The sequence below is a fragment of the Ornithorhynchus anatinus genome, chromosome 1 (genome assembly GCF_004115215.2).
Source record: "Ornithorhynchus anatinus isolate Pmale09 chromosome 1, mOrnAna1.pri.v4, whole genome shotgun sequence".
Classification (NCBI taxonomy): Eukaryota; Metazoa; Chordata; class Mammalia; order Monotremata; family Ornithorhynchidae; genus Ornithorhynchus; species Ornithorhynchus anatinus.
In genome coordinates this window covers 19,037,880-19,062,357 of record NC_041728.1, presented here as the reverse complement: position 1 = coordinate 19,062,357, position 24,478 = coordinate 19,037,880, and the positions used below count along the sequence as shown (strand labels likewise).

Genomic DNA, 24,478 nt, shown 5'->3' with positions numbered 1-24,478 from the left:
GGAAATAGCTAAGGGTAGTGGACAAGGACAGTTAACTGCAAAATCCAGGCAGAAAGTCAAAAGATGCTGTATAGTTCCCATTTATTGTCCTGGAGCAAATGGGTAAGAGCAGGGAGAGGATGATGAGGGTGAGAAAGGGATGGGGAAAGAAGGAGGGGACTTGCTAAAAGGGAGTAGGGGAAAGAGAGGGAGTGATAAGGATCATACATGTGTGTCTAAGAGGGAGATGTTACTGTTATTTTGTGCTCTTGGTACATAGTCTGAGTTCCCACTTAAAGTTGCCCTAAAGTCTTGAATTGTGGTGCTGTGCTTTTTTAGTCCTGTCTGGGCAGTAAGGAATTAGGTCTTTTTTCGTGGGCTGGTTCTCTCCAGGGTGAGTCCACACCAAGACAGAAGCCCAACACTAGAGACACCTAGTTTCTGCCATCAGTTATATAGCAATTTTCTCCAGATTGCTTTCATTTCATTTTTGATTCTCTTTTTCATTTCTCCTCTTCCCGTTCATTCTTCTGCTCCTTTTCCCTCTATTCAAAAAGCTATATCTTATGCCCTCTGCTTAAGAGTTGGTGGGTCAATTTACTTATGATAATGAACCCCACAGATGAAGTAGATCACAGTGTGATGATTGCCTTAGTCTTCTTTTTGTACCTTGCCAAGTAAATATGTACACAGAGAAGCAGCATGGCCTAGTGGACAGAGCATGAACCTAGAAGTCAGAAGGACCTGAGTTCTAATGTCATCTCTGCCACTTATCTGCTGTGTGACCTTGGGCCAGTCACTTCACTTCTCTGTGCCTCAGTAACCCCATCTGTAAAATGTAGATGTAGACTATGTAGACTATGAGCCTCATATGGGACATGGATTGGGTCCAACCTGATTAGCTTGTATCTACCCCAGCACTTAGAACAGTGTCTGGCACATAGTAGGCACTTATCAAATACCAAAATATAAAAACAGTCACTGAGTGAATCAGCTATGACATAACCCAATCAAAACTTGAAGACCTTTGAAGAAAGAACTAGAACCTTTCACCAAAGGTATTTTTTTTTAGAAAAATGCTTTATCCATATTAAGTGTTCTAAAGCAGATGTATGTATATGCGGTTGTATTTCGATTTCCGGTTTTGAGAGCGAAAGAATGGAAAGTTTCCCTCAGCTTCTAATTAGCAGTCAATCTTTTTCTCAGTACTCGTCAAAGTGCTACCTGACTTTGGATACATACGCTGCTTTATAAATTTAGTCCAACCTTAGGTAGCTCATCAGGTGGCCCTGAACTGTGTGGTGCATTCTAAAGAGACTCCCCAAATATTAACTGAATGAACAAAAAGAACATGCTACTTATGCCATTTAGAGACTTGGCAACTACTGTGGAAGGGTTATCAGAAGGAGCCTGCCCAACTGAAAGGTAATAAGTTTCAGTGATTAAATTAATGAATCAAAGGGGAATGATAAGTATTTAACTCAAAACAAATGATATGTATTTAACTCAAAAGAAACACCAGGGTATATTAAGCCAGGAATTTTCAATTCTTCTGACGTAAATTGTCATGAAAACGGAAGTACTTTGCTCTTATCTTTCTTGGGACCTGGTTATGCACCTCATATGTCATGGGAAAGAAAAAAATAATAATTTAGCACATTTGCAAATCTTCTGTGGGAAACCTGAAAGCAAAAATAGTTCCTTCCCAATCATTTTCTAGACATTGGTGCCAGTGAGGACAATAAAGGGAGTAACTCATCATTTGGAACTAAAGATGTCTGATCAATTTGAGCTTTCAGGTAAAAGTGGTGTGATCAATATGACAACTGTAAAACATATGAAGCATGAAAGAGAGAAAATGAACCTTTTTAAACTACAAGAGTGACTGGAGACAAGTTTTTCCTTCCCTTTTTAAAGTGGTGAATTTTGTGCAAAACCAGGTAAGTGACAGTATTTCAAATTCTTCCGAAGAGTTTCAAAAGGACAAATTTCATTTACAATGGATGATAATAGCAACTTCAAATAATGCAGGTTTCAAAGTATCACCCTCTGGAATTCAAAACTTCCAGAGTGGAACTGGATGAAACCGTCACACTGATGCTTGGGCACCTGTCGTCGTATTTCTTTTGAAAATTGTCAGTGCCTGGTGGTTTGGATCTCCTATTTGATCAGGAAGTTTCCCAGCTGGGGAAAGTATAACTATCTTCTATTTTGAAGACGATGCTTCTGTCAAGGAAATCCTATCCATGTGTGTGGATGTGACTCAGAGACAAATGCCCAACTGGCAATCCAATCCAAATCCGTAACGAAAAGATATTTCTGTGGTTGGCTAATGCATTTCTCCTGTGCAGGTCCTGTCTGCTTTTGACACTGTGTCCTGGCATTTCAATATTCACAAAATCTCTGCTCAAGGACGAGAGCAATCCTTTCCTCTTCTGCCCACTGACTGTCAGGTTGCTCTGTCAGCCCAGTAGTCCTCCCCTGTCGCATTGTTTGAGATTGTGTTTCATTATATCTTTAAAATATTTTTCCGCTTTCCTTGATTGGACATAATAATAATTATGGTACTCGTTCAGCACTTACTATGTGTCGAGCACGGTTCTAAGCACTGGAAGAGATACAAGTTAATCAGGTTGGACACGATTCTTGTCCCGCTTGGGGTTCACACTCTTAATCTTCCTTTTGCTGATGAGGTAAATGAGCAGACAAGAGGTGAAGCCAGGATTAGAACCCATGACCTTCTGACTCCCAGTCTGATCTTGTGTATACCCTGCTGTCATGCTTGTGTCCTTTCCAGCAAATCTCAGTGCTGGTGAGGCCGTTAGCGTGGATTATTTTGCCTGCCATTTGATGTTGAGAGAGTTGGAATGAAGTACTGATGAAAGGAAACATGTTTAACAACTCTGTTATATTTTACTCTCCCAAGTGGTTTGTACATTGTTCTGCATACAGTAAGTGCTCAATACACACAATTGATTGTTGGACTGATTGATTGAGTTTCGTGAAAGTCACGGGCCTTCCAGACAGTACAAGACTGGACACCCTTTCAGTTTTACAGACTTTCACTTTGGTATGATACTTGATGTTTAATAGATATCAAAACAATGCTCAAGTAATACACCTCTCCTTGGTGGGACATGAGAGGACAGTGGGATGGCAGAAGGATGTCTAAGCAGCTATTATTGGTTGCCCTAGAATTCAATCATATTTGGAATTTACTCAGTCATAATTATTAAGCGCATACTGTGTGCAGAGCACTGTACTAAGTGGTTGGGAAAGTACAATAAAACAATAAAGAGTGACAGTCGTTGCTCACAACAAGCTCACAGTCTGTGGAGGTGAGAAAAAAACACTTTTAAGACAGAATAAAACACTGGCTCTAACAATGTGACAGAGCAGTGGACTTTTGGGAGACGGGTGCAACAGACTGGTGAGCGGCAACTGCTTGACGAGTTGCTCTCCTTTTTTTTTATGGTATTTGTTAAGCACTTACTGGGTGCCAGACACTTTACTAAGCACTGGATAGATACAAGCTAATCAGGTTAGAAGTAGTCCCTGTCCTGCAGAGGAGGTAACTGAGGCAAGGAGAAGTTAAGTAATAATAATAATAATTGTGGTATTTGTTAAGCACTTACTATGTGCCACTCACTGTACTAAACACTTGGGTAGATACAAGGTAAATCAGATTTGATACAGTCCCTGTCCCACATGGGGTTCACAGTCTTAATCTTCAGTTTCCAGATGAGGTAACTGAGGCACAGAGAGGTTAAGTACCTGGCCCAAGGTCACACAGCAGATAAGTGATTAAGCAGGGATTTGCACGCTTTGAGATAAGGCTTCTCAAAGATCATAAGTCCAAGAGGGAGGCATTTAAACAGAGACAGGTCTATATGGGGTACCCCCATAGCCCCCAAAGAATTCCTGTTTACATACAATCATCTATCTGACACTTATCAGTCTCACATTGATTTTTTTTTTTAGCAACTCTTGCATGCATGGACAGGCTCATCTTCAGCTGCATCATCTTAGAAAATGAAGGTCAGCCATATGTAAGCAGTCATTAGTTCCCAGCTGAGGAGCTTTCGCAAGGTTCCTTGATGTTCAAAGCCTGTTAAAACTGAAAGGGTTTCTTGGAGGATCAGAGGTGTAGTTTTACATAAACTTCTTGGTCTCTTGTATCCTCAATGATGAAAGAATAAAACTAGATCTAATACACAGCTCTGATTCATTAAGTTGGGGATGGAGGTTGTTGAGGTTTGAATCAGAAAGGAGCCCTCCTCCGAATAAGCCTTCTTTTCCCCAGTTCCCTCTCCCTTCTGTATCGTCTATCCACTTGAATCTGTGACCTTCGGGCATTTGATATGTGCTCCACAACACTTACGTATGTATCTATAAATCATATATTATAGATTATTTATTTATATTAATGTCCATCTGTCCCTCTAGATTATAAGATCATTGTGGGCAAGGATCACGTCTGCCAACTCTGTTTATGTTTTTTTTTATAGCATTTGTTAGGGACTTATTATATGCCAGGAACTATATTTAACGCTGGGGTAGGAACAAGCTAATTAGATTGAACACAGTCCATGATCCACATGGGGCTCCCGGTCCTAATCCCCATTTTATAGATGAGATAACCGAAGTACAAAGAAGTCACTTAGAAGACAAGCGGTGGAGCCGGCATTAGAACCCATGTCCTTCTAGCTCCCAGACCCACACTCTATCCACTAGGCCACAATGTTTCTCAACTCTGTTGTACTCTATCGTATGATACTCTCCAAAGCCCTTAGTACAGTTCCCTGAGCACAGTAAGCACACATAAATACCATCGGTGATGAACACTGATGATGATCTATTTGAACTAATGGCATTTACTGACCCCCCCTTGGACTGTGATGTACATACTAAATACTTGGGAAAGTACATAAGAAGCACAAGATTGATCCACTCTAAAAATGTCAGTGGGTGAGAAAAGAGTATCATTAGACTGTTGGGCATTGGGCACTACTTAATAGCTGCCAGAGCCTCCTGTGTCACACTTTGACAGCTTAAAAGGCCTTTTTAATAATGTTGGTATTTGTTAAGCACTTACTATGTGCAGAGCACTGTTCTAAGCGTTGGGGTAAATACAGGGTAATCAGGTTGTCCCACATGAGGCTCACAGTCTTAATCCCCATTTATACAGATGAGGTAACTGAGGCACAGAGAAGTTAATAATGTTGGTATTTGTTAAGCACTTACTCTGTGCAGAGCACTGTTCTAAGTGCTGGGGGAGATACAGGGTAATCAGGTTGTCCCACGGGAGGCTCACAGTTAATCCCCATTTTACAGATGAGGGAACTGAGGCACAGAGAAGTGAAGTGACTTGCCCACAGTCACACAGCTGACAAATGGCAGAGCGGGGATTCAAACCCATGACCTCTGATTCCCGAGCCCGTGCTCTTTCCACTGAGCCACACTGCTTCTTTTTTGCTCCGCTTATCCCTGTTGTTTAAGAACTCTGGGAGACAAGAGTTAGCGGTCTTCCACTTGTTTGCAGATTACAGAACCGTACCTCTGGGGCAAAGTGAAATGGAAAGCAAAATGATAATTTCCCAGTGATGGTAAACTCAATCTTTGGGATAAACAAGCCTGCCATCTCAGTTAGCACTAACGCTTAAAAACTGTAAATATGTGTGTATCAAAGAGCTTGAAGAAAACCCAACTTTAGGATGCGTTATCCTTCCTCTTGAGGAAAAAATGCACTCTTCATTCCCCCAGTCATTGAATGTGCTCCTTCATGTGGTATAGGAGAAACCGCTTCCCCTTGTTGCCGAATTGTACATTCCAAGCACTTAGTACAGTGCTCTGCATATAGTAAGCGCTCAATAAATACTACTGAATGAATGAATGAATGAATGAATAAGCCTGGTGTGAGCAGGGATTGTCTCTATTGCTGAATTGTACTTTCCAAGCATTTAGGACAGTGCTCTGCACATGGTAAGTGCCCAATAAATACGACTGAATGAATGAAGAATGAAGTAGCAGCAAGGCCAGCCAAATGGTGATTAAGAGCGATAAGGCTGTTCAGGCTATCGCTCCTCTTTTATATGAGAGTAGTTGCAACTTTCCCTCCCAGGATCGCACCTGGAGTTTCCAGTAGTCTACCAGTCTCGGCTATGGGAAGGAGTCAAGCACTGTGCTAAGCACTTATAATTGTGGCATTTGTTAAGTGCTTACTATGTGTCAAGCACTGTTCTTAGCTCTGGGGTAGATACAAGGTAATCAGGTTGGACATGGTTCTTGTCCCTCATGGGGCTCCCAGTCTTGATCCCCATTTTACAGGTGAGGTATCTGAGGCAAAGAGAAGTTAAGTGACCTGCCCAAGGTCACAGAGCAGACATGTTGCAGAGCTGGCATTAGCTCTTGATAAATACGATTGAATTGAATAAAATGAATGAACGTAGGGCACCATTCACAAGATAACATATTCTATTACTCCACCCATGAGGATGGGGGAACTGAGATCAAAGCAAACTCTAAAATGAACTTTCCTCTGTTGGTCTTCAGTTAGCCCGGGGGCCATGTATCTTGCACTTCATTCGTCTGAACTAGATTTCTATTTCTTTGCCTACAGTTTAATTGCGACTGAGAATTTAACTTCATGGCTAAATCAATAAGAAGATTAGCGCTGGGGTAGATACAAAGAAATCAGGTTGGACAAGGTCCTTGTCCCTCACGGGGCTCCCAATCTTGATCACCATTTTACAGATGAGGTATCTGAGGCACAGAGAAGTTAAGTGACCTGCCCAAGGTCACACAACAGACATGTTGCAGAGCTGGCATTGGAACCCATGACCTCTGACTCCCAGGCCCGTGCTCTTTCCATTAGGCCATGCTGCAAGTTTGCACTCCGACCCCTGAGCTATGCCCAGGGAGATTCATTCATCCATTCAATCATTATTTATTGAGTGCTTAACGTGTGCAGAGCACTGTACTAAGTGCTGGGGAAAGTACAACTTATAATATATAATAATATACTCTCTTCCCACCTTGTAAGCCTGATGATGTGCAGTGTCATTTGAAGATAAGACTAATGGGAGGTTGACCTATATGGACTGGGGTTTATAGTGACTAACAGTCAGAGTGACCCCATTCGCATTTAACTCTTGAGATGTGCTCAAATGGGGCATCGGGCCTGGAGGGTGGAGATATCTCAGCATCCTGGTCCTGCCTAAGGAGTCGTGCAGTCACTCACTCTGAGCGCTTTCTAACCTGAGGCTGCCAGTTCTCCATTTTGGTGGTCTTCCAAACACCTTCCAAGGTTTCCCTAAACAGAAGAGTGACCCCAAATCGGGCCATACAAAATTTTACAGGACTCCAGTAATAATAATAATTATGGTATTTGTTAAGCGCTTACTGTGTGCCTAACACTGTTACAACTGTACACTTAGAGGTTTCCAAAATTATACAATCTGAATCCCAAAAATCCTCCAAGAAAATATTTGGATTTCTCTTAAAGGGTAACGTGAACATTGGCAGTGAAACATAAAATGGCCCTGCTTTATGACAGAACTCAATAAATGCATTAATCTTCCTGTCAGTGTTGTGCAAAAAATTCAAACTAGGGGAATAGGTAATTCTCTATATAACTAGCAGATTGAGTAGCCAGAGGCATAGGGTATTGACACAAGGTGACTGAAAAGGAGATAAGCTACAGAGAATGGCAGAGAGCACCTTGTTAGTATTTTAAATAATAATAATAATGTTATTTTTAGTAACTGTGATATCTGTTAAGCACTTACTAAGTGGTGGGGTAGGTAAACTATAGGCAGATTGGACACAGTCTCGGTCCCACAAAGAACTCACAGTCTAAGAGAGTTGGAGAATGGGCTTTTGTTTCACATAATGAAGTTGAGTTTGGGATTTGGGGAACATAGCAATAACAATTTTTTTATATTCCCTTTACTAACATATTCATTCTCTTATTAACTCTCATGAAAACTGTTTCCTACTAGCCATGAATGCTTAAGTTTGTTCTCTGGTTTCTCTTAAAATGAATGGTTTTCCACTGCATTCGAGGAATCAGAAAAGGTGAAGAATGAAAACCTAGTGATGAATCATCCAGAAGTATGACTCTTCTCTTCATAAAGGACATCTTCTTTATGGAATTTATTTTAAATCTGTATCATCTATTTTAAAATTCCACTGGCATCCTTTCTTCCCCTGCCTGTTTGTCTAATCTGACATCCAGCTCACACTGTCTCCTACACCATAAATTGACTGTACTATTTCCACTGCTTTCCAGGAACCAGGTAAGGTAAAAGGATGCTCTCACTGGCTGTAACTATTTCTTTTTTTAATTTATTGCTCTTTTTGCTTGAATGATCACCTGGCAATCCTTCCTTCCGGAAGTTGTTTCTTTCTTCAGGCAGCACAACATCGGCTATGCAGCTGTGCTTCAAGTTTATTTAACTCAACCAAGGTGGGGGTTGGTTACCAGAGATTCCTGTGTAAATCATTGAGAGTTCCTAAGCAATCAAGCGGCAGAAGGGCCGGAGAGAACAAGCCATTCAGGAAGGAGCAGGAAAGAGGCTGGGAGAGGTGGGCAGAATCAGATCTCTATGGCTAGTGCTCTCCTGGGACTTTTTTCCTCTCCTCCCTGTAGCTCTTGCTATTTATTGAGTGCTGTTTATACTGTATTTCCCCAAGCTTATATTGTACTTTCCCAAGTGCTCAGTACAGTGCTCTGCACACAGTAAGTGCTCAATAAATGAGAAGCAGCATGGCACAGTGGATGGAATATGGGCCGGCGAGTTAGAAGTTCACGGGTTCTAATCCTGACTCTGCTACTTGTCTGCAATGTGAGCTTGGGCAAGTCACTTTACTTTCCTAGGTCTCAGTTACCTCATCTCTTAAAGCGGGAGTGAAACTGTGAGCCCCATGTGGAATAGGAACTGTGTCCAACCCGGTTTACTTGCATCCACCCCAGCTCTTTCCTGGCAAATGGTAAGTGTTTAACAAACTGCTATTACTATTAATAATAATAAATGTGAATGACAGTAAATACCACTGATGATAAGATTGATTGCTTAATGTGTGCAGAGCAGAGTACTAAGCACTTGGGAGAGTACAATACCACAGAGCTTTTTCCTGTTTTTCTTTCCCTCCAAAGTGTAAGCTTGTTGTGGGCAGGGAATGAGTCTAGTAACTCTGTTATATTGTATTCTCCAAGTGCTTAGTACAGTTCTCTAGGCGGTAAGTTGATTGCTGGCAGGGAAAGTGTCTGTTTATTATATTGTACTCTCAAGTGCTTAGTACAGTGCTCTTCACACAATAAGTGCTCAATAAATACTATTGGTTGACTGGTACAGTGCCCTTTTCACAGCAAGTGCTCAATAAATGCAATTGGTTTTGATGGAATTTAAGTGTGTACTATGTGCTCGGCAGGACACAGTCCATGTCCCACATGGGGATCACTGTTTTTATCCCCATTTTAAGATGAGGTAACTGGGGCACAGAGAATTTAAGTGACTTGCCCAAGGTCCTGCAGCAGACAAGTGGCTGAGCCAGGATGAAAACCCAGGTCCTCTGACTTCCAGGCCTGTGCTCTTTCCACTAGGCCATGCTGTTTCTCTGCATGGACTAGTGGAAAGACATGTTTCATGTAAGTTTAGAGTCTAGAAGAGGCCCTCCAGCTGCCTTCCTTCTCATCCCAGTTGGGCCTTCCTTGCAACCACCAGCTGTATTTTACCTTAGACTAATAAGTGCTATATTGTGATGATTTTATAATATTTAATCTTAACCAAGCCAATTATAAAAGATCATTATTATAAGCAAAGGGTTAATTATTGCAGCTGACCACATTAATATTTACTGAGACCCTGATGTCCAGAAGACTCTATTTAGCCTTTGGGTTGGGACAGGGACTATGTATCATCTGATTATCCTGGATCTACCTCAGTACTTAACACATTGTTTGGCATATTATAAGCACTAAAATACAATTACTATTATTACTAGGATAATTTTAGAAAATAATAATAATAATGGTATTTGTTAAGCACTTACTATGTGTCGGGCACTATACTAAACTCTGGGGTGGATACATCCAAATCGGGTTGGATGCAGTCCCTGTCCCACATGGGACTCGCAGTCTTGATCCCCATTTTACAGATGAGGTAACTGAGTCCCAGAGAAGCGAAGTGACTTTCTCAAGGCCACACAGCAGACAAGTGCCATAGTTGGGATTAGAACCCATGACCTTCTGACTCCCTGGTCTGTGCTCTATTATGCCATGTATCCCTGCCCTCATTTGAGGGCACAGGGGTTTGGGAAACTATTCCAGAGAACATACAATATGCACACAATACAAAAATCCTGCAAAATACCTTGCTTAGATGAGGTTTTCCTGGATTTTAAGCCTCTCCTCCTAGGTTTCTAAGTGAAATTTAAGTGAAATGATAAAGTGACATACCTTATAATTTTTATAATGACTGTACTTTAATTTGGCAGCCTACCAATTTAAAATTTTAACATCTTAGCCCATTGCTATATATATAAAACACATCAAGGTGGAGCCAAAAATTTCATTCTATATATAGTAATATCTCTTCTCTGCACAAAAAACGTTAAATAGCTGAACTAACAAAAGAAATGTACGCCTATTTGCTTTAGGACTTTTCTAAATCTATGTTGAGGGATTTTGGTGAGAGAAAACAAGGCAAGTGTTGTCATATTTAGCAGATGGCCATATAGATTCTTTGAATAAGTTGTCTCCACTCCCAAACAACACAAGTCCCTCGAAGAGGTTGGGAATAGCAAACATTCTAATAGGCATGTGTAATTTTCAAAAGGGTTTCTTTACTATTTGGTTAAGACAACCTCTCTCTGTCATTCACTTCTGTGAGGCATTTTGAAAGCACGCGTCTCTCAGCACAGGGGATTCTGGTAGCAAATATGACCCAAAGTCCCTTAAATTGAGTGATTCATGCTTCCCTTTGTCCCTGACTGCTGTCAGTGTTCTTCCCAGGATCTGTACTGCTCCATCACACAGGAATGACTGGGATAGACACACATTCCTTGTGACAGGAGCCATGTAGTGCTCAGAAAATGTTTCTTGAATTAAGGATGTGATCTGGTGGGTGTCTCGGTGCAAGATTTTAAAATAATTTTGTTGATAAATACTTGCATTTTAGAAGGAAAAATGTGACTTTCTATGCTTTTAAAATGGGTGAAAATGGATCACTCCAATGGGTAGGTATTAATCAATCCATGGTATTTGAGTGCTTAGTGTGTGCAGGACACTCTACTAACACAAAGTTGGTAGACACGATCCCTGACCACAAGGAGCTCACCGTCGCCACACAAGCAGAGCGGAAAAAGGTTTTCCTTTCTAATATTGGTTTTCCCATCAGCACCAGAACTTGAGAGGTAAGTTGCTGATGATCGTACAGAACAAGTGCCAGTAGGAATAGAGTAAAGGCACCATAACAAATCATCAAAGATGAAATAGAGTAGTTAAGCCCAGTCACAGAGCAGGAGTATGGCCAAGTGGAAAGAGCATGGACCTGGGAGCCAGAGGACCTGGCTTCTAATCCCAGTTCTACTACTTGCTTGCTCTGTGAGCTTGGGCAAGTTACTAAATTTCTCTGTTTCTCAGGTCCCTCCTCTGCAAAATGGGGATTCAGTACCTGTTCTCCCTCCCACTTAGACTGTGAGGCCCATGTGGGACCTGATTATTTTGTATCTACCCCAGTGCTTAGTACATTTCTTGACACATGGTAAGTGCTTAACAAATACCTTAATTATTATTATTAGTAGTAGTAGTAGTTCCATGGTCAGGCAGTGACTGTTTCCTGTTAAAGCATTGAGAGCCATTCACCGAACCTGTCCTTTTCGAAGAAAGGAGATCTTACTTCATTTGGCCTTTAGAGCAGGAGCCAAATTTGAAATGCTGCATTTGGATTTTTTTACCATTAAAAAAAGGAGTTTTACCCCTCCCACAAGAATCCAAGTAGACAAGGAAGCTCGCAAGTCCCTGTCAGGTAATTATGAATGAATATAAATGACCCAGATCTATGATAAAAAATCCTTTGAGAATGCAAGAGATTATCTGGGAGTTTAAAGAAAGATCACCACATTTACTCCACCAGAGAAGCACAAGTGCTTCCCCTGTAATCTACTTGACAAAACTGGGCATTTCTTTTAGGTAAATGTTATTCTAAGAAGAACTCTGTACCTTTGGGAAGTGCAAAATTTGGGACAAAATATATTAAAATTTCCTTTAAATTCATAGTCAAAAATCAGATTGAGAACCAAATCTTTTGTGCTCACTTCAGTGAGCAGTGAGAGCTTCATGGATTTCAGGCATTTAGTAGTCAATATGCATCCCGCTAATTTAGCAGAAAGTATAAATCATCAACTGAACACCCCATACACTGTAAAACATCCAACTTCTTGCTATCTACAACTCCCCACAAAAATGAAAATCTTTCTAAGGATAAATCTGTCAGTTTCCCCTGGGGTGAGAATATAGTTGGGAGAGGGAGTAGTGAAGAAAGGAAGGTTGAGAGGAAAATATAATTTTTCCAATATGCAGAGCATTTTTCTACAAACATTTTGAATTTTTTTCATGACACTTTTCTTGTAAAGTATTTCCTAGTGCTTATAATAATAATGATAATAAATGACATCTGTTAAGCTCTGTGCTAAGTACTGGGATAGATACAAGATTAGCAGTTTGGATAAAGCCCCTGTGTCACATGAGGCTCACAGTCTAAGGGGGAGAGAGAACAGGAATTTCATCCCTAGTTTACAGATGAGGAAACTGAGGCACCGTGAATTTATCTGACTTGCCCTAGGTTGCACAGCAGGCAAGTGGCAGAGCCTGGATTAGAACCTAGGTCCTCTGACTCCTAGGCCTATGCTCTTTCTAATTGGCCATGCTGTTTCTCAACTATAAACTTATAAGTTGCATATAAATACCCTTCAATATGAGCCAGAGAGACCCTCGAGTGTCTTTTTGATCTCCCCTAAGTTCTGAGGAACAATAAAGCCTTTAGGCTAAGATAGAGGAATTGATTTCTCCTGATTAAAAAAAAAAAGACTGTTGAAACTGCCATAGAGATTTCTGGGACACATTCAGTAATGACCTAAGGTGGCCACTAAAGAACTTCTGAATAAAAACACGAGCAAAACGAAAAGATGAATGTTGTCATTCCCCTCCACTCCTACCTGGGTAACTATAATCAGCCTACCCAGGTAAAGCTAAAGGGAATATAAAGCAATTTGCTAGCAAATTTAGATAATGTGGAGAGCAAACATGAATTTAAAGATATCTGAGTCCAATTTGAAGCTGAAAAATCTTCTGACCCAAACTCCCAAAATAATACAGATTGGCTGTCTCCATTGCCCCAATTCACCAGAAAATAGTTTTACACCCGCCACTTGGGTTTTGTGGTGTAAACATGAACTGAAAGGACAGCAAGAGAAAAAAAGAAAGTTTTTTTTAAGGAAATGCACCTGGAGGACTTGAAAATTTTGTTATGATATTTGGTTCAAAGAATTATGCCTTGTGACACAAAAATGGAACAAATTGAAAAATATTTTAATCACTGATCTGTTCTACTATTCTTGCAGTGGAATACAATACATTTTTTTCTTTTGTTTGGATTAAGCTTCCATGCTGGCCAGTCTTTCATTGAAACTGGTTTCAGTGACCTTTCTTCACTTTAGTTGTCCTTTATAACCCACAAAGATCAGAACCAAAAAGCAAAACAAGACTTCTGAGATTTATTTTGCACCAGACTATCCTTCAAGCATAAGAAGTTTTGTTATTTATCAGATTGTTAGTTTTATCCCTCACCATTTATTGTCAGTAATAAATTTCATAATTGTGAACTTAATAAGAGAAAAAACTTTGCCAATATTTTTGGCTCAGAAGGCACCTAAAAATACAGCCTGCAGTAATAGGAGTTTTGCCTACTGAGGTATCTCAATTTTGACCTGATGAGCTTCCTGGAACAGCTGAACCTGAAGCAAACTGCTGCGATTTGTGATGAAATTACAATTATGGTGGAAATTGGACAAAAGTTCTGCTGTCAGTACATTATACAGTGAGTCCCTGTCATCCAGACATATCTAAATTGAAACAATTATTTTGGGGTAGGGATTCTGGGTGGTACCAACTAGAGTGGATTTGAACCAGAAATTGAAAGTCAAATGGTAAAAATTTTCCACATCACATTATAAACTCCTCGGTCTTAACGGTCCTTAGGATCACATAAGGAAAACAGGTATGACACTGCACTCATTAACTGAAGATGTAGCTGATTCAGCGATTTTTGGAATGAAATTTATGCCTCTTTCCTTTCCAATGTTCATCAGAGGAACAACAAAACTACCCCGAACAAATAATAGTGGAATATCTTGAGGAAAAGGGGATGTTTTAAAGATTTTTAATGCCAATTGAATAATTGCACTTTAACGGTCACAGAACACAACCACATCACAATAAAATATGCTCTCAGGTATACTTACACTATCTTTTGACCTTCACAGCATCCATTTCTGAAAAGTGAATATTTTCCCAAGATATTGATTTGACCTTGACAATAAAACTTGGTGTTTTATGTTTGTTGGAAAAGTCATTGTTTCAGTTACATTAAGGTAAATTGGTACTTGGGTTGAATTTACATAACAGACAAATCCAAAATGTTTCTACCCTTCTGGTCTGGTTATTTTTGTTTTAATTAGTCAGAGCTTTGATAAAAAGAAGCTATAGCTCTTCTAGTTCCCCCTGTTCCTATTGCATAAGTGTCTTAGCTCTCCTCATACAGGATGACCCTCATGTACTACTGAAGCTGGGACTGAGAAAATAGCTGCATTGTACTGCAGCTTCAAATCCTGATATAGCCGGAAGCTTCAGAATTCAAATGAACCCATTTGTACGATGCAGGTTTCTATGTTTATGGGAGGGATTACTATGATGAAGAACATATGCACATTTGGGTAAGCTACTTTTCTTGACCCTGAACTTGCCTGATTTTGAATTCATTTACACGGTCTGTTTCAAACCATCAATCAGCCATTACCTCAATTCCCTGATAGAAAAATCTTATAGACGGTTCTTAAGTCTTACATCATATCTGACCCACAGTTAAACCTGTTCAAAGCAGGTCTTCCTTACTCTAAGTGATTATTTTTAAGACTATACTGGCTATATTTTAAAGCTTTGCAGTTGGTATCCACTAAGAGCAGTTCATTATGCATAGGCAGTACAACTTTAATTGTTCAAATTTCTCAACACTGCTGAAATGTAACTGAAGAGGGGAGGGGGGAGGGGAGTCTGTCACATACGAACAGTGTGGGGAAAAAGTCAATGCAGCAGATCTGAAAATTAAGAAACACTAAGCGCAACATCATAGCTCTCTAAGGAATTTAAAGCATAATTTATCTGGCATATACTTTTATTTACTCACCTTGGATGTGAATGATTCGGTCGTGATTCTCAGAGGAATTGCCGGTGCGATGTTCAGCCCAGCAGATAGATATCAGCACCAGAAAAAGTAGACTCTTCATCTTTAGAGGCAAAAGAATCTTCTTCCCTATGAGAGCATCACATACAAAGAGGCTTATGAAATTTGGAAACGTTTATAGTGTTGCACTGCACAACTTATTACAGCCTTATCATCATATAATGGGTCTCCAAAAAATTTAACCCAATCTGTTCAGAAAGTTAGAGTAGCTGTCTTTTTAGAGCTGGAGACTGCAGCTTTTAACAACTTCGGCTCTCCCATATCCAGTGAAAGAAGCCAGAAAACAAACAGTGTTTAACTCTATCTTTTCAGAAGTGAAAATCGGGAGCTACAAAGCACCACCGTTTGTCTTCAGCTTTGCACAGGGCATCCAACAGGCTAAGCCCATGGTAAGGTATGACTGTGCTAGTAAAAATGCTTGGTGTATTTTGAGTTTTGTTATCTGCTCTAGGTTTGACATGCTGTATATTAGGGAACTATCTGGTGTGCCTGTGTGACCATGACTATGTTTGCACATTTACCACCTAATCTGATAAAGCAATTTATATTAAACCTGAGCAAATAAACCATATTTGCAATCCTTTTGCCATTGGAGGCAATAGTATATGTTGCTAAGTTAGCTAAGTGGCTAAATTTGCTCAATTTGAATAGAAAGGAGGACAGAGAGGGTTGGGCCGATGAGATGTATCTTTGATTACAAATCCACTTACCATCTTACAGAATGATCCAGTACACAGTGAACTGTGGAAAATCAGCCCAAACTAGGTTAGAGTTGGGCCCACAACCCACTGCAGCTGCCCTGATTGATTTTTCATTCACTTCTACCTAGAATGCTGACGCACTAACTTCCAGTGCCAGGTAAGGTCTCTGCAGTCAGCAGAGCTGTGCGCTGCAGGGCAAATCTCTGCCAACCTCACAGTAGTAATTAGGCAAATGAAGACCTGAAATAGACAAAGAGCTAGAACACACAGGAGCCTGTGTGAAGAAGGGACAGGTGCTTTATCATCACATCCTTTCTATGACACATGCTTCCCTAAATAAAAATGACTAAGTTCAGAAAACTTTGCCAGCTAATACAAACCTTTACTGGAAAGCAAGCCCTGAAAATGTTAGCTTTAGGAATCTTTCAACCTTTAGGGGCTCAGTTTATCTTCATTTTTGTTGATTTTAAACACAAATACACAAATATTTATGGAGCCTGCAGAACAAGATTAGTTTTAGAGCAGAATTTGCATATTGGTAGCCTATGGCTACAATTTTTTGGGGGAAAGCATTATCCTACAAAAATGTATTTGGCTATTTTTGGTAATATGTAGCTATGTTCTCTCTCTTTTGTTTACTGTATTTTTTATGGAATGTGCTATCAATCAATCATATTTATTGAGTCCTTATGTGCACAGCACTGTACTAAGTGCTTGAGGGAATGTAACAGAATTAGCAGATGTAATAATAATAATAATTTTGGTATTTAAGTGCTTACTATGTGCCAAGCACTCTTCTAAGCGCTGGGTGGATACAAGGTAATCAGGTTGTCCCATGTGGGGCTCCAGTCTTAATCCCCATTTTACAGATGAGGTAACTGAGGACCAAAGAAGTGAAGTGACTTGCCCAAAGTCACACAACTGACAAGTGGCAGAGCGGGATTAGAATCCACAGTCTCTGACTCCCAAGCCCGTGCTCTTTCCCCTACGCTGCCTGCTCATAATGATCACAGGGTCTAGAGGGGGAGGCAGATATTAATAAGAATAAATAAGTAATTTCTAAAGTATATTTTAAAGATATGTACATAAGTGCTGTGGAGTTGGCGGTGAGGCAAATACCAAGTGTCCAAAGGTCACAGATGGAAGTGCATAGGCAACAGAGAAGGGAGAGAGAGCTGGGGGAAAAGACGACTTAATCGGGGAAGGCCTCTGGGTGGAGATGCAATCTTAGTAATGCTTTGATGGTGGAGAGAGTGGAGGTCTGGTGCATAAGGAGGGTCCAGGCAATGGGAATGACGTGGGAAGGCGTTCGGTGGTGAGACAGACAAGATCGGGGCACAGTGAGCAAACTGGTGCCAGAGGAGTGGAGTGTGCAGGCTGGGCTACAATAGGAGATAAGTGAGGGGAGGTAGCGGATTGAGTGATTTAAAGCCAATAGTAAGGACTTTCTGTTTGATGTGGAGGTGGATGGGGAACCGTTGGAGATTTTGAGGATTGGCGAGACATGAACTGAACTTTTTTTGATAAATGATAACTGCAGAAAAGTGATTAGTAGGATTAGTAGGGAGGGATGGGAGGCCAGGGGATCATTGAGGAGGCAGAAGCAGTAATCAAGGTGGGAAAGGATAAATGCTTGGATCAGCATGGAATCAGTTTAGATGGAGAGGAAAGGGTGGATTTTAGCAAAGTTGTGAAGGTAGAACTGTCAAGATTCGGTGACAGATTGAATATGTGGGTGGAATGAGAGAGATGAGTTGAAGACAATGCCAGGCTTATGAGGTAGGGAGGAGAGTGGTGTTTTCTATAGGGATGGGAAAGACAGGGTGAGGATAGGGTTTGGGTGGTAAAATAAGCTCAGTTTTAGACATGTTTAATTTGAGGTGTCAGTGAGGCATCCAAGTAGATATGCTAAGCACTTACTATGTGTTAAGGACTATTCTAAATACTGGGATAGATTAAAGTTTATCAGGGATGTTTCTCACAAAAGCTTGACTGTAGGAAGAACAAGTATTGAGCCTCCATTCTACTGCTCAGTAAACTGAGGCCCAAGAAGTTAAGTTGCTCAAAGTCATATAGCTGGCAAGTGGAGGAGCTGAGAATAGAACCCAGGTTCTCTTATTCTCAGACCCCTGCTCTTTCTGGTAGGGGCAGGTGCTTCTCAGTTTCTGGAAGGTAGAATCTTTTTATCTCCCTATTAGAGAGAAATTTTACAATCATAAATAATTTGAGGGCAGAGACATTGTGTTTACTTTTATTGTATGCTCCCAAGTTTCTAATAGAGTGCCCTGCACATGATAGACATTCAGAAGCTGCTGATGTTCATGATAACTTGCATCTTTTCTTCCAGCAAATTAATTCCCCTTTGATACTGTCTGCAATTATTTTTTACCTTTTCTTTCTTTTACTGTGTGACGTCCTCTCAGCAAGGGGGCTGGAGAAGGAAAAACGCTTTTCCACAGGAGTGGGTCAGACAAGTTCAGCGAATCCCAGTTTTTACTATTATTATTATTACTACTATTCGACTGCTACTATCTCTATTATCACTACTACTAATAGTAATAATAATGATAATTGTGGTGTTTGTTAAGCACTTACTGAGAATTGAGGTAAATGCAAGATAATCAGTATGGACATAGTCCTTGTCCCATGGGAGGCTCACAGTCTAAGTGGGATGGAGAACAGGTATTTAATTCCCATCTTACAGATAAGGAAATTGAGGCACAGAGAATTGAAGTGACTCACCCGAGGTCACACAGCAAGCAAACAGTGGAGCCGGAATTAGAACCTGGTTTTATGCGGTTTGGACTTCCTAGCTTATATTTTCCTATGTTTGATTTTGTTTTGTGTTGAGATGTACTAAAGATGTATGACTTATTGCTAACCCTCTGCTTCTTGTAAATAGGCACATTGGTCCCAGTGCTATTTTTAAACTACCCTAGTTCTTGCACAAGGCTTTCTATGAATGGAGTCTCATTTTAAAGTTCTCAGGAAGGATCTACTCCTACTAATGCAGCCAGGATGTTGGTTGGTTGCCAAAAAATGCCTGCAGAGGACAGTTAGCATCTGAGATTGGAAGGGCTGAAGAATGGGTGGATCGGGAGATGGGAAGACGCGGGGAGAAGTAGCCCTCCTACCTCTTTTCTTCCAAGCCTACTGCGTTGGTTTATCCAGTCACATCCGCCCCTGCCTCTGCCCCAGCTCCTGCCAGGACCTGCTTAGATTTGGCACTAAGGGGGGAAAGAAGGACACAAGATCTCTCATTTTTGAGAGATTATGATCCAGAATACAGCTGCACATAAAGAGCAGCGGGGTTGACAGGTGTGGCCAAATATTAGCTTCCTTTGCCCTGATATGACTAGCTCTGTGACTGCAGGAAAGTTAGTATCCTAGAAATGGGAATATCTGTTATATCTAAATCTTAGAGTGACAGATAAATTGATAGGCTGTATATTCTAGACTGTTAGCTCCCTCTCGACTGACTGTGAGCTCCATGTGGGTTGGGAACTTGTCTACCAACTCTGCTGGATTATACTCTCTCAAGCACTTAGTACAGCGCTCTGCCCACAGCAATTGCTCAATACCATTAATTGACTCACTGATAGAAAGAAAGGTCAAGAGAAAATCAAATACAGTATGGGAAATCTTTAAATCTTCATTGACTAAGAGCCCTTTACATCAAAAGTAGCATTATTCATGTTCAGATTTCTTATGCGATCATTGTCAAAAATTATCCATATAATCTCAAACTCAGCACCTATTGATTCCCATATGAATTAGATGTGTTTTCCCTCAGTTTTAGCGTTATCTCTTTCAGGGCTACTTTCAATACAATTCATTAATTCCTACCGAATTAATGTCATTGATATATATGCTGAAACAATCTCTTTTATAGTGTTTCTTCTTGAGAGACATAGTTCTCCCCACCTGTAAAACCCTTCTGCAGGAAGCTTTCTCTGATCAACTCCCAATACTGTAGTTGCAGCTACCCAACACACCCACCCTCAGCTCTTGATCATTTTATTCCTATCCTCAACTCTTATCCAGATTGAATTAATCATTCTTCAATTACTTCCTAGTTTATACTACTTTCAGTTATATCGTTTTCCACTATTTGTAAATACATCTGTGTCTGTCTCTCTGATTTGCAGCAGCACTTCTCCTCCCTTATGGTTATATGGGCATTGCCTGCACCATCTATTTATGACTTTCACCTCTTTCCAGTGTCCTCCCCTTTCCCATTTCTCATTCCTGGTAACCTTGCCAAGTACTGATCAACAAAATTTCAACCATCAAGTGCAATCTCCCCTTACCTTCAAAGCCCTTGCCCCTTCTAAATCCCCCAACCCACTTTCTCATCCTTCCCAACCATCTCTCAAGAGGAGCTCTCCTGCCTCCTTTTGAAATCTATCCCCTCCCACTGCACCTCTGACCCCATCCCATCCCTTTGTATCTTATTAAAATACTTGCACTCATCCTTTTTTCTTCCAGATGCCCATCTTTACCAGCTCATTCTCCCATGGTTCTTTTCCCTCTGTTTCAAACATGCCCAAATATTTCATATCATAAAAAACCCTCTCCCTTGACCCCACTGCACCCTCCTACCGTTTCTGTGCAACTTCCTTAAACAAGGTGTTAACTCCTGCTGCCTCCACTTCCTCTCCTCCAATTCCTTCCTCGACCAACTGTGATCCGGCTTCTGTCTCTTCCACTCTATTCAAGCTGTTTTTTCCAAAGTTCCCAATAATATCCTGCTTGCCACATCTAGCAGACTCTACTCCCTTCTAATTTTCCTTTGACCTCTCAGTCGCCTTTGTCTCCTTATCCTGGAAACTCTAATACGTCTTGGTTTCTCTTAACACTGTCTTCGCCTGATTCTCTTCCTACCTCACTTCCCTTTCCTCAGTCTTTTGCTGTTCCTCCTCTGCCTCCCATCCCCTATCTGTGGGAGACACTTAAGGCTCAGTTCTGGGTCCCTTTCTATTTTCCATTTGCACCCAATCCTTTGGGATGTTCATCCACTCCCAGGCCTTCTACTTCATCTGTAGGCAAATGACTCCCAAATCTACATCCCAAACCCCAACCTCTCTCCTTCCCTGCAGTCTTGAATTTCCTCCTGACTTCAGAACATCTCCACCCAGATGTGCCACCATCTCTTCAAACTCAACATGTCCAAAACTGACATCCTCCTCTTTCCACCCAAACCCTGTGTTCCCTGAGACTTTTCCATTACTGCAGACAACACCACCATCCTATAGGTTTCACAAACCCACAATCTTAGTATTATCCATGCCTTATTTCTCTTCTTGAATTTGTATATTCAGTCACTCACCAAATCCTGTCAGTTCTATCTTCACATTATCTCCAGAATCTTCCCTTTCCTTTCCATCCAAACTGTATTCTGGTCCAATTACTTGTCTTATTCTGTCTCAGCTACTCTATCAGCCTCCTCGATGACCTCTCTACCTCTAGTGTCTGTCCTTTCTAGTCCATATTACATCCTGTTGCCCAGAACATTTTTCTAAAAGAATTATTCTACACACATCTCCCCACTCTGCAAATCCCTCCAATGGTTGTTTCCTTCTCCTTGTACCAAGTAGAAACTCCTTACCATCAGGGTCCCCATTACCTACCCTCATTTCTCTCCCAGTACAACCAAGTCCACCCACTTCACTTCTCCAATACCCACCTGTGCTTCACTCTCATCTCTCTTGCTTTGGATCCCTTGTTCTCACACTCCCTTCTGACTGGAACTCCCTCCCCTTTTATATTTTACAGACCACTACGCTTTCCATCCTCTAAGCCCTACCAAAATTGAATTTCCTCTAGGAAGCCTTCTCTGACCAATCTTTCCTCTCCCCTCCCTCTTTCCCCTTTCTTCTACATAGCTTATAATAATAGTAATAGCAATGATGGTTTTGTTAAGCAGCGTGGCTCAGTGGAAAGAGCATGGGCTTTGGAGTCAGGGCTCATGAGTTCGAATCCCAGCTCTGCCACTTGTCGGCTGTGTGACTGGGCAAGTCACTTAACTTCTCTGTGCCTCAGTTCCCTCATCTGTAAAATGGGGATTAAGACTGTGAGCCCCACGTGGGACAACCCGATTCCCCTATGTCTACCCCAGTGCTTAGAACAGTGCTCGGCACATAGTAAGCGCTTAACAAATACCAACATTATTATTACTTACTAGGTACCAGGCACTGTACTAAGCAGTGGGGTGGATACAAGCAAATCAGGTGTGACTCGGTCCCTGTACTACATGGGGGTCACAGGCTTAATCCCGGGTTCAAATCCCTGCTCGGCCACATGTCAGCTGTGTGACTTTGGGCAAGTCACTTAACTTCTCGGTCCCTCAGTTACCTCATCTGTAAAATGGGGAATAAGACTGTGAGCCCCACGAGGGACAACCTGATTCCCCTGTCTCTACCCCAGCGCTTAGAACAGTGCTCGGCACATAGTAAGCGCTTAACAAATACCAACATTATTATTATTATTATTAACTTCTCGGTGCCTCAGTTACCTCATCTGTAAAATGGGGATTAAGACTGTGAGCCCCACTGGGACAACCTGATTCCCCTGTGTCTACCCCAGCGCTTAGAACAGTGCTCGGCACATAGTAAGCGCTTAACAAATACCAACATTATTATTATTATTATTAACTTCTCGGTGCCTCAGTTACCTCATCTGTAAAATGGGGATTAAGACGGTGAGCCCCACGTGGGACAACCTGATTCCCCTGTGTCTACCCCAGCGCTTAGAACAGTGCTCGGCACATAGTAAGCGCTTAACAAATACCAACATTATTATTATTTTAAAGATGAGGTAACTGAGGTCCAGAGAAGTGAAGTGACTTGTCCAAGGTCACACAGCAGACAAGTGATGGAGCTGGGATAAAAACCCATGTCCTTCTGACTCCTAAGCAAATACACCTATATATACCATATATGTATATACGGTATTTGTTAAGCACTTACTATATTCCAGGCACTGTACTAAACGCTGGGATGGATACAAGCACTTGAGGGTTTGCACTTGAGTCCACACCCCCATAACACTTAGGTACTTATCCACCTCATCCCTACAGCATTTTATGCACATTTCCTTATCCTTGGCTGCTTCCCCTATCTGTACTTTCTTTTAATGTCTTGTCTCCCTCACTAGATTGTAAACTTCTTGGGGGCAGGGATCATGTGTAATCACTTAGTAGAGGGCTCTGCACATAGTAAGCGCTCAATAAATACTATTGAATGAATGTATTACCAACTCTATTGGATGGTACTCTCCCATGCCGTTAGAACACTGCTCTGCACACAGTGAGTGCTCAGTAACTACAACTCACTGATAGACTGTAAACTCCCTGAGGGCAGAAGATGTGGCTACTGCTTCTACTGTATTCGCAAGAGTTTAGTACAATGATTAGCACTCAGTAGTTCTCAGTCAATACCATTGATTGATTGATTACCTGCTTATTGGCCTCTTTTTTTGCCTGGATCTGATTTGTACACCAGAAGTTACTGGGAGTCCAAAGGATGTGGGTTCTAATCCCAGATCTGTCATTGCCTGCTGTGTAATCTTGGGCGAGTCACTTTACTTCTCTGGGCCTCAGGTTGAGGCCCAGAGACTGAGATTAAGACTGAGAGTCCCATATATCTACTCAGAGCTTAGTAGAGAGCCTGGCACATAATAAGTGCTTAACAGGTACCAATTAAAAAAAAAAAAATGCTCCAGAGAAATGTGCTAGGCTTGAGAGCTTCAGTAGGCTTCAGTGCAGTGTTCTTATATCACACTTCATGCATGCAAATATAATGACATCATAAGGATTGTAGGGTACAATCTAATTAGGTCACACAGCATGCAGGCACAGAGTAACGATGATATAAAGAATGTAGGGATGTGATGTTATGTCACACAGCACTCATGCAAGGGGCAACATAATGATATGATGAGGAAGGTGGAGGCAGGGGCCAGAAAATTTTTCCCAGCCTCGGGGTGGCCAAATGCCTGAAGGCAGCCCTAAGGCGAGGGCTAGAACAGGTGAGCTCACTGGAGGTCTGAACCACAACCTGAAAAGAGTCCTGGGACCTGTTTTGGAGCCCCTCAGCCTATAAGAAAAGCCCAGTATTTTTCAGTGGAGAGTCATTACAGGTCCAAATGGGTCCAAATTCAAGAGGATGTGGACAGGGCAACATCAGAGCTACAACGGAGGAATCTCTGTTCCTCACCTTCCCTCCTCCTTCACCTCCCTGATTTCAGATGTATTGGTCAGTTTCCCTCAGCACTGGG

At 41.3% G+C, this 24,478-nt stretch overlaps 1 protein-coding gene across 1 annotated transcript in view; it reads right to left on the bottom strand.

Annotated features, from left to right (window-relative positions):
- The window catches only part of HAPLN1 (hyaluronan and proteoglycan link protein 1), a 61,181-nt gene that overhangs the window by 19,392 nt on the left and 17,311 nt on the right, over positions 1 to 24,478 (bottom strand). Inside the window, exon 2 of the mRNA XM_001509233.5 lies at positions 15,444 to 15,569. Within this exon, the coding sequence (XP_001509283.1) occupies positions 15,444 to 15,543 (100 nt within the window). The 5' untranslated portion in view covers positions 15,544 to 15,569. The remainder of the gene's footprint in view (positions 1 to 15,443; positions 15,570 to 24,478) is intronic.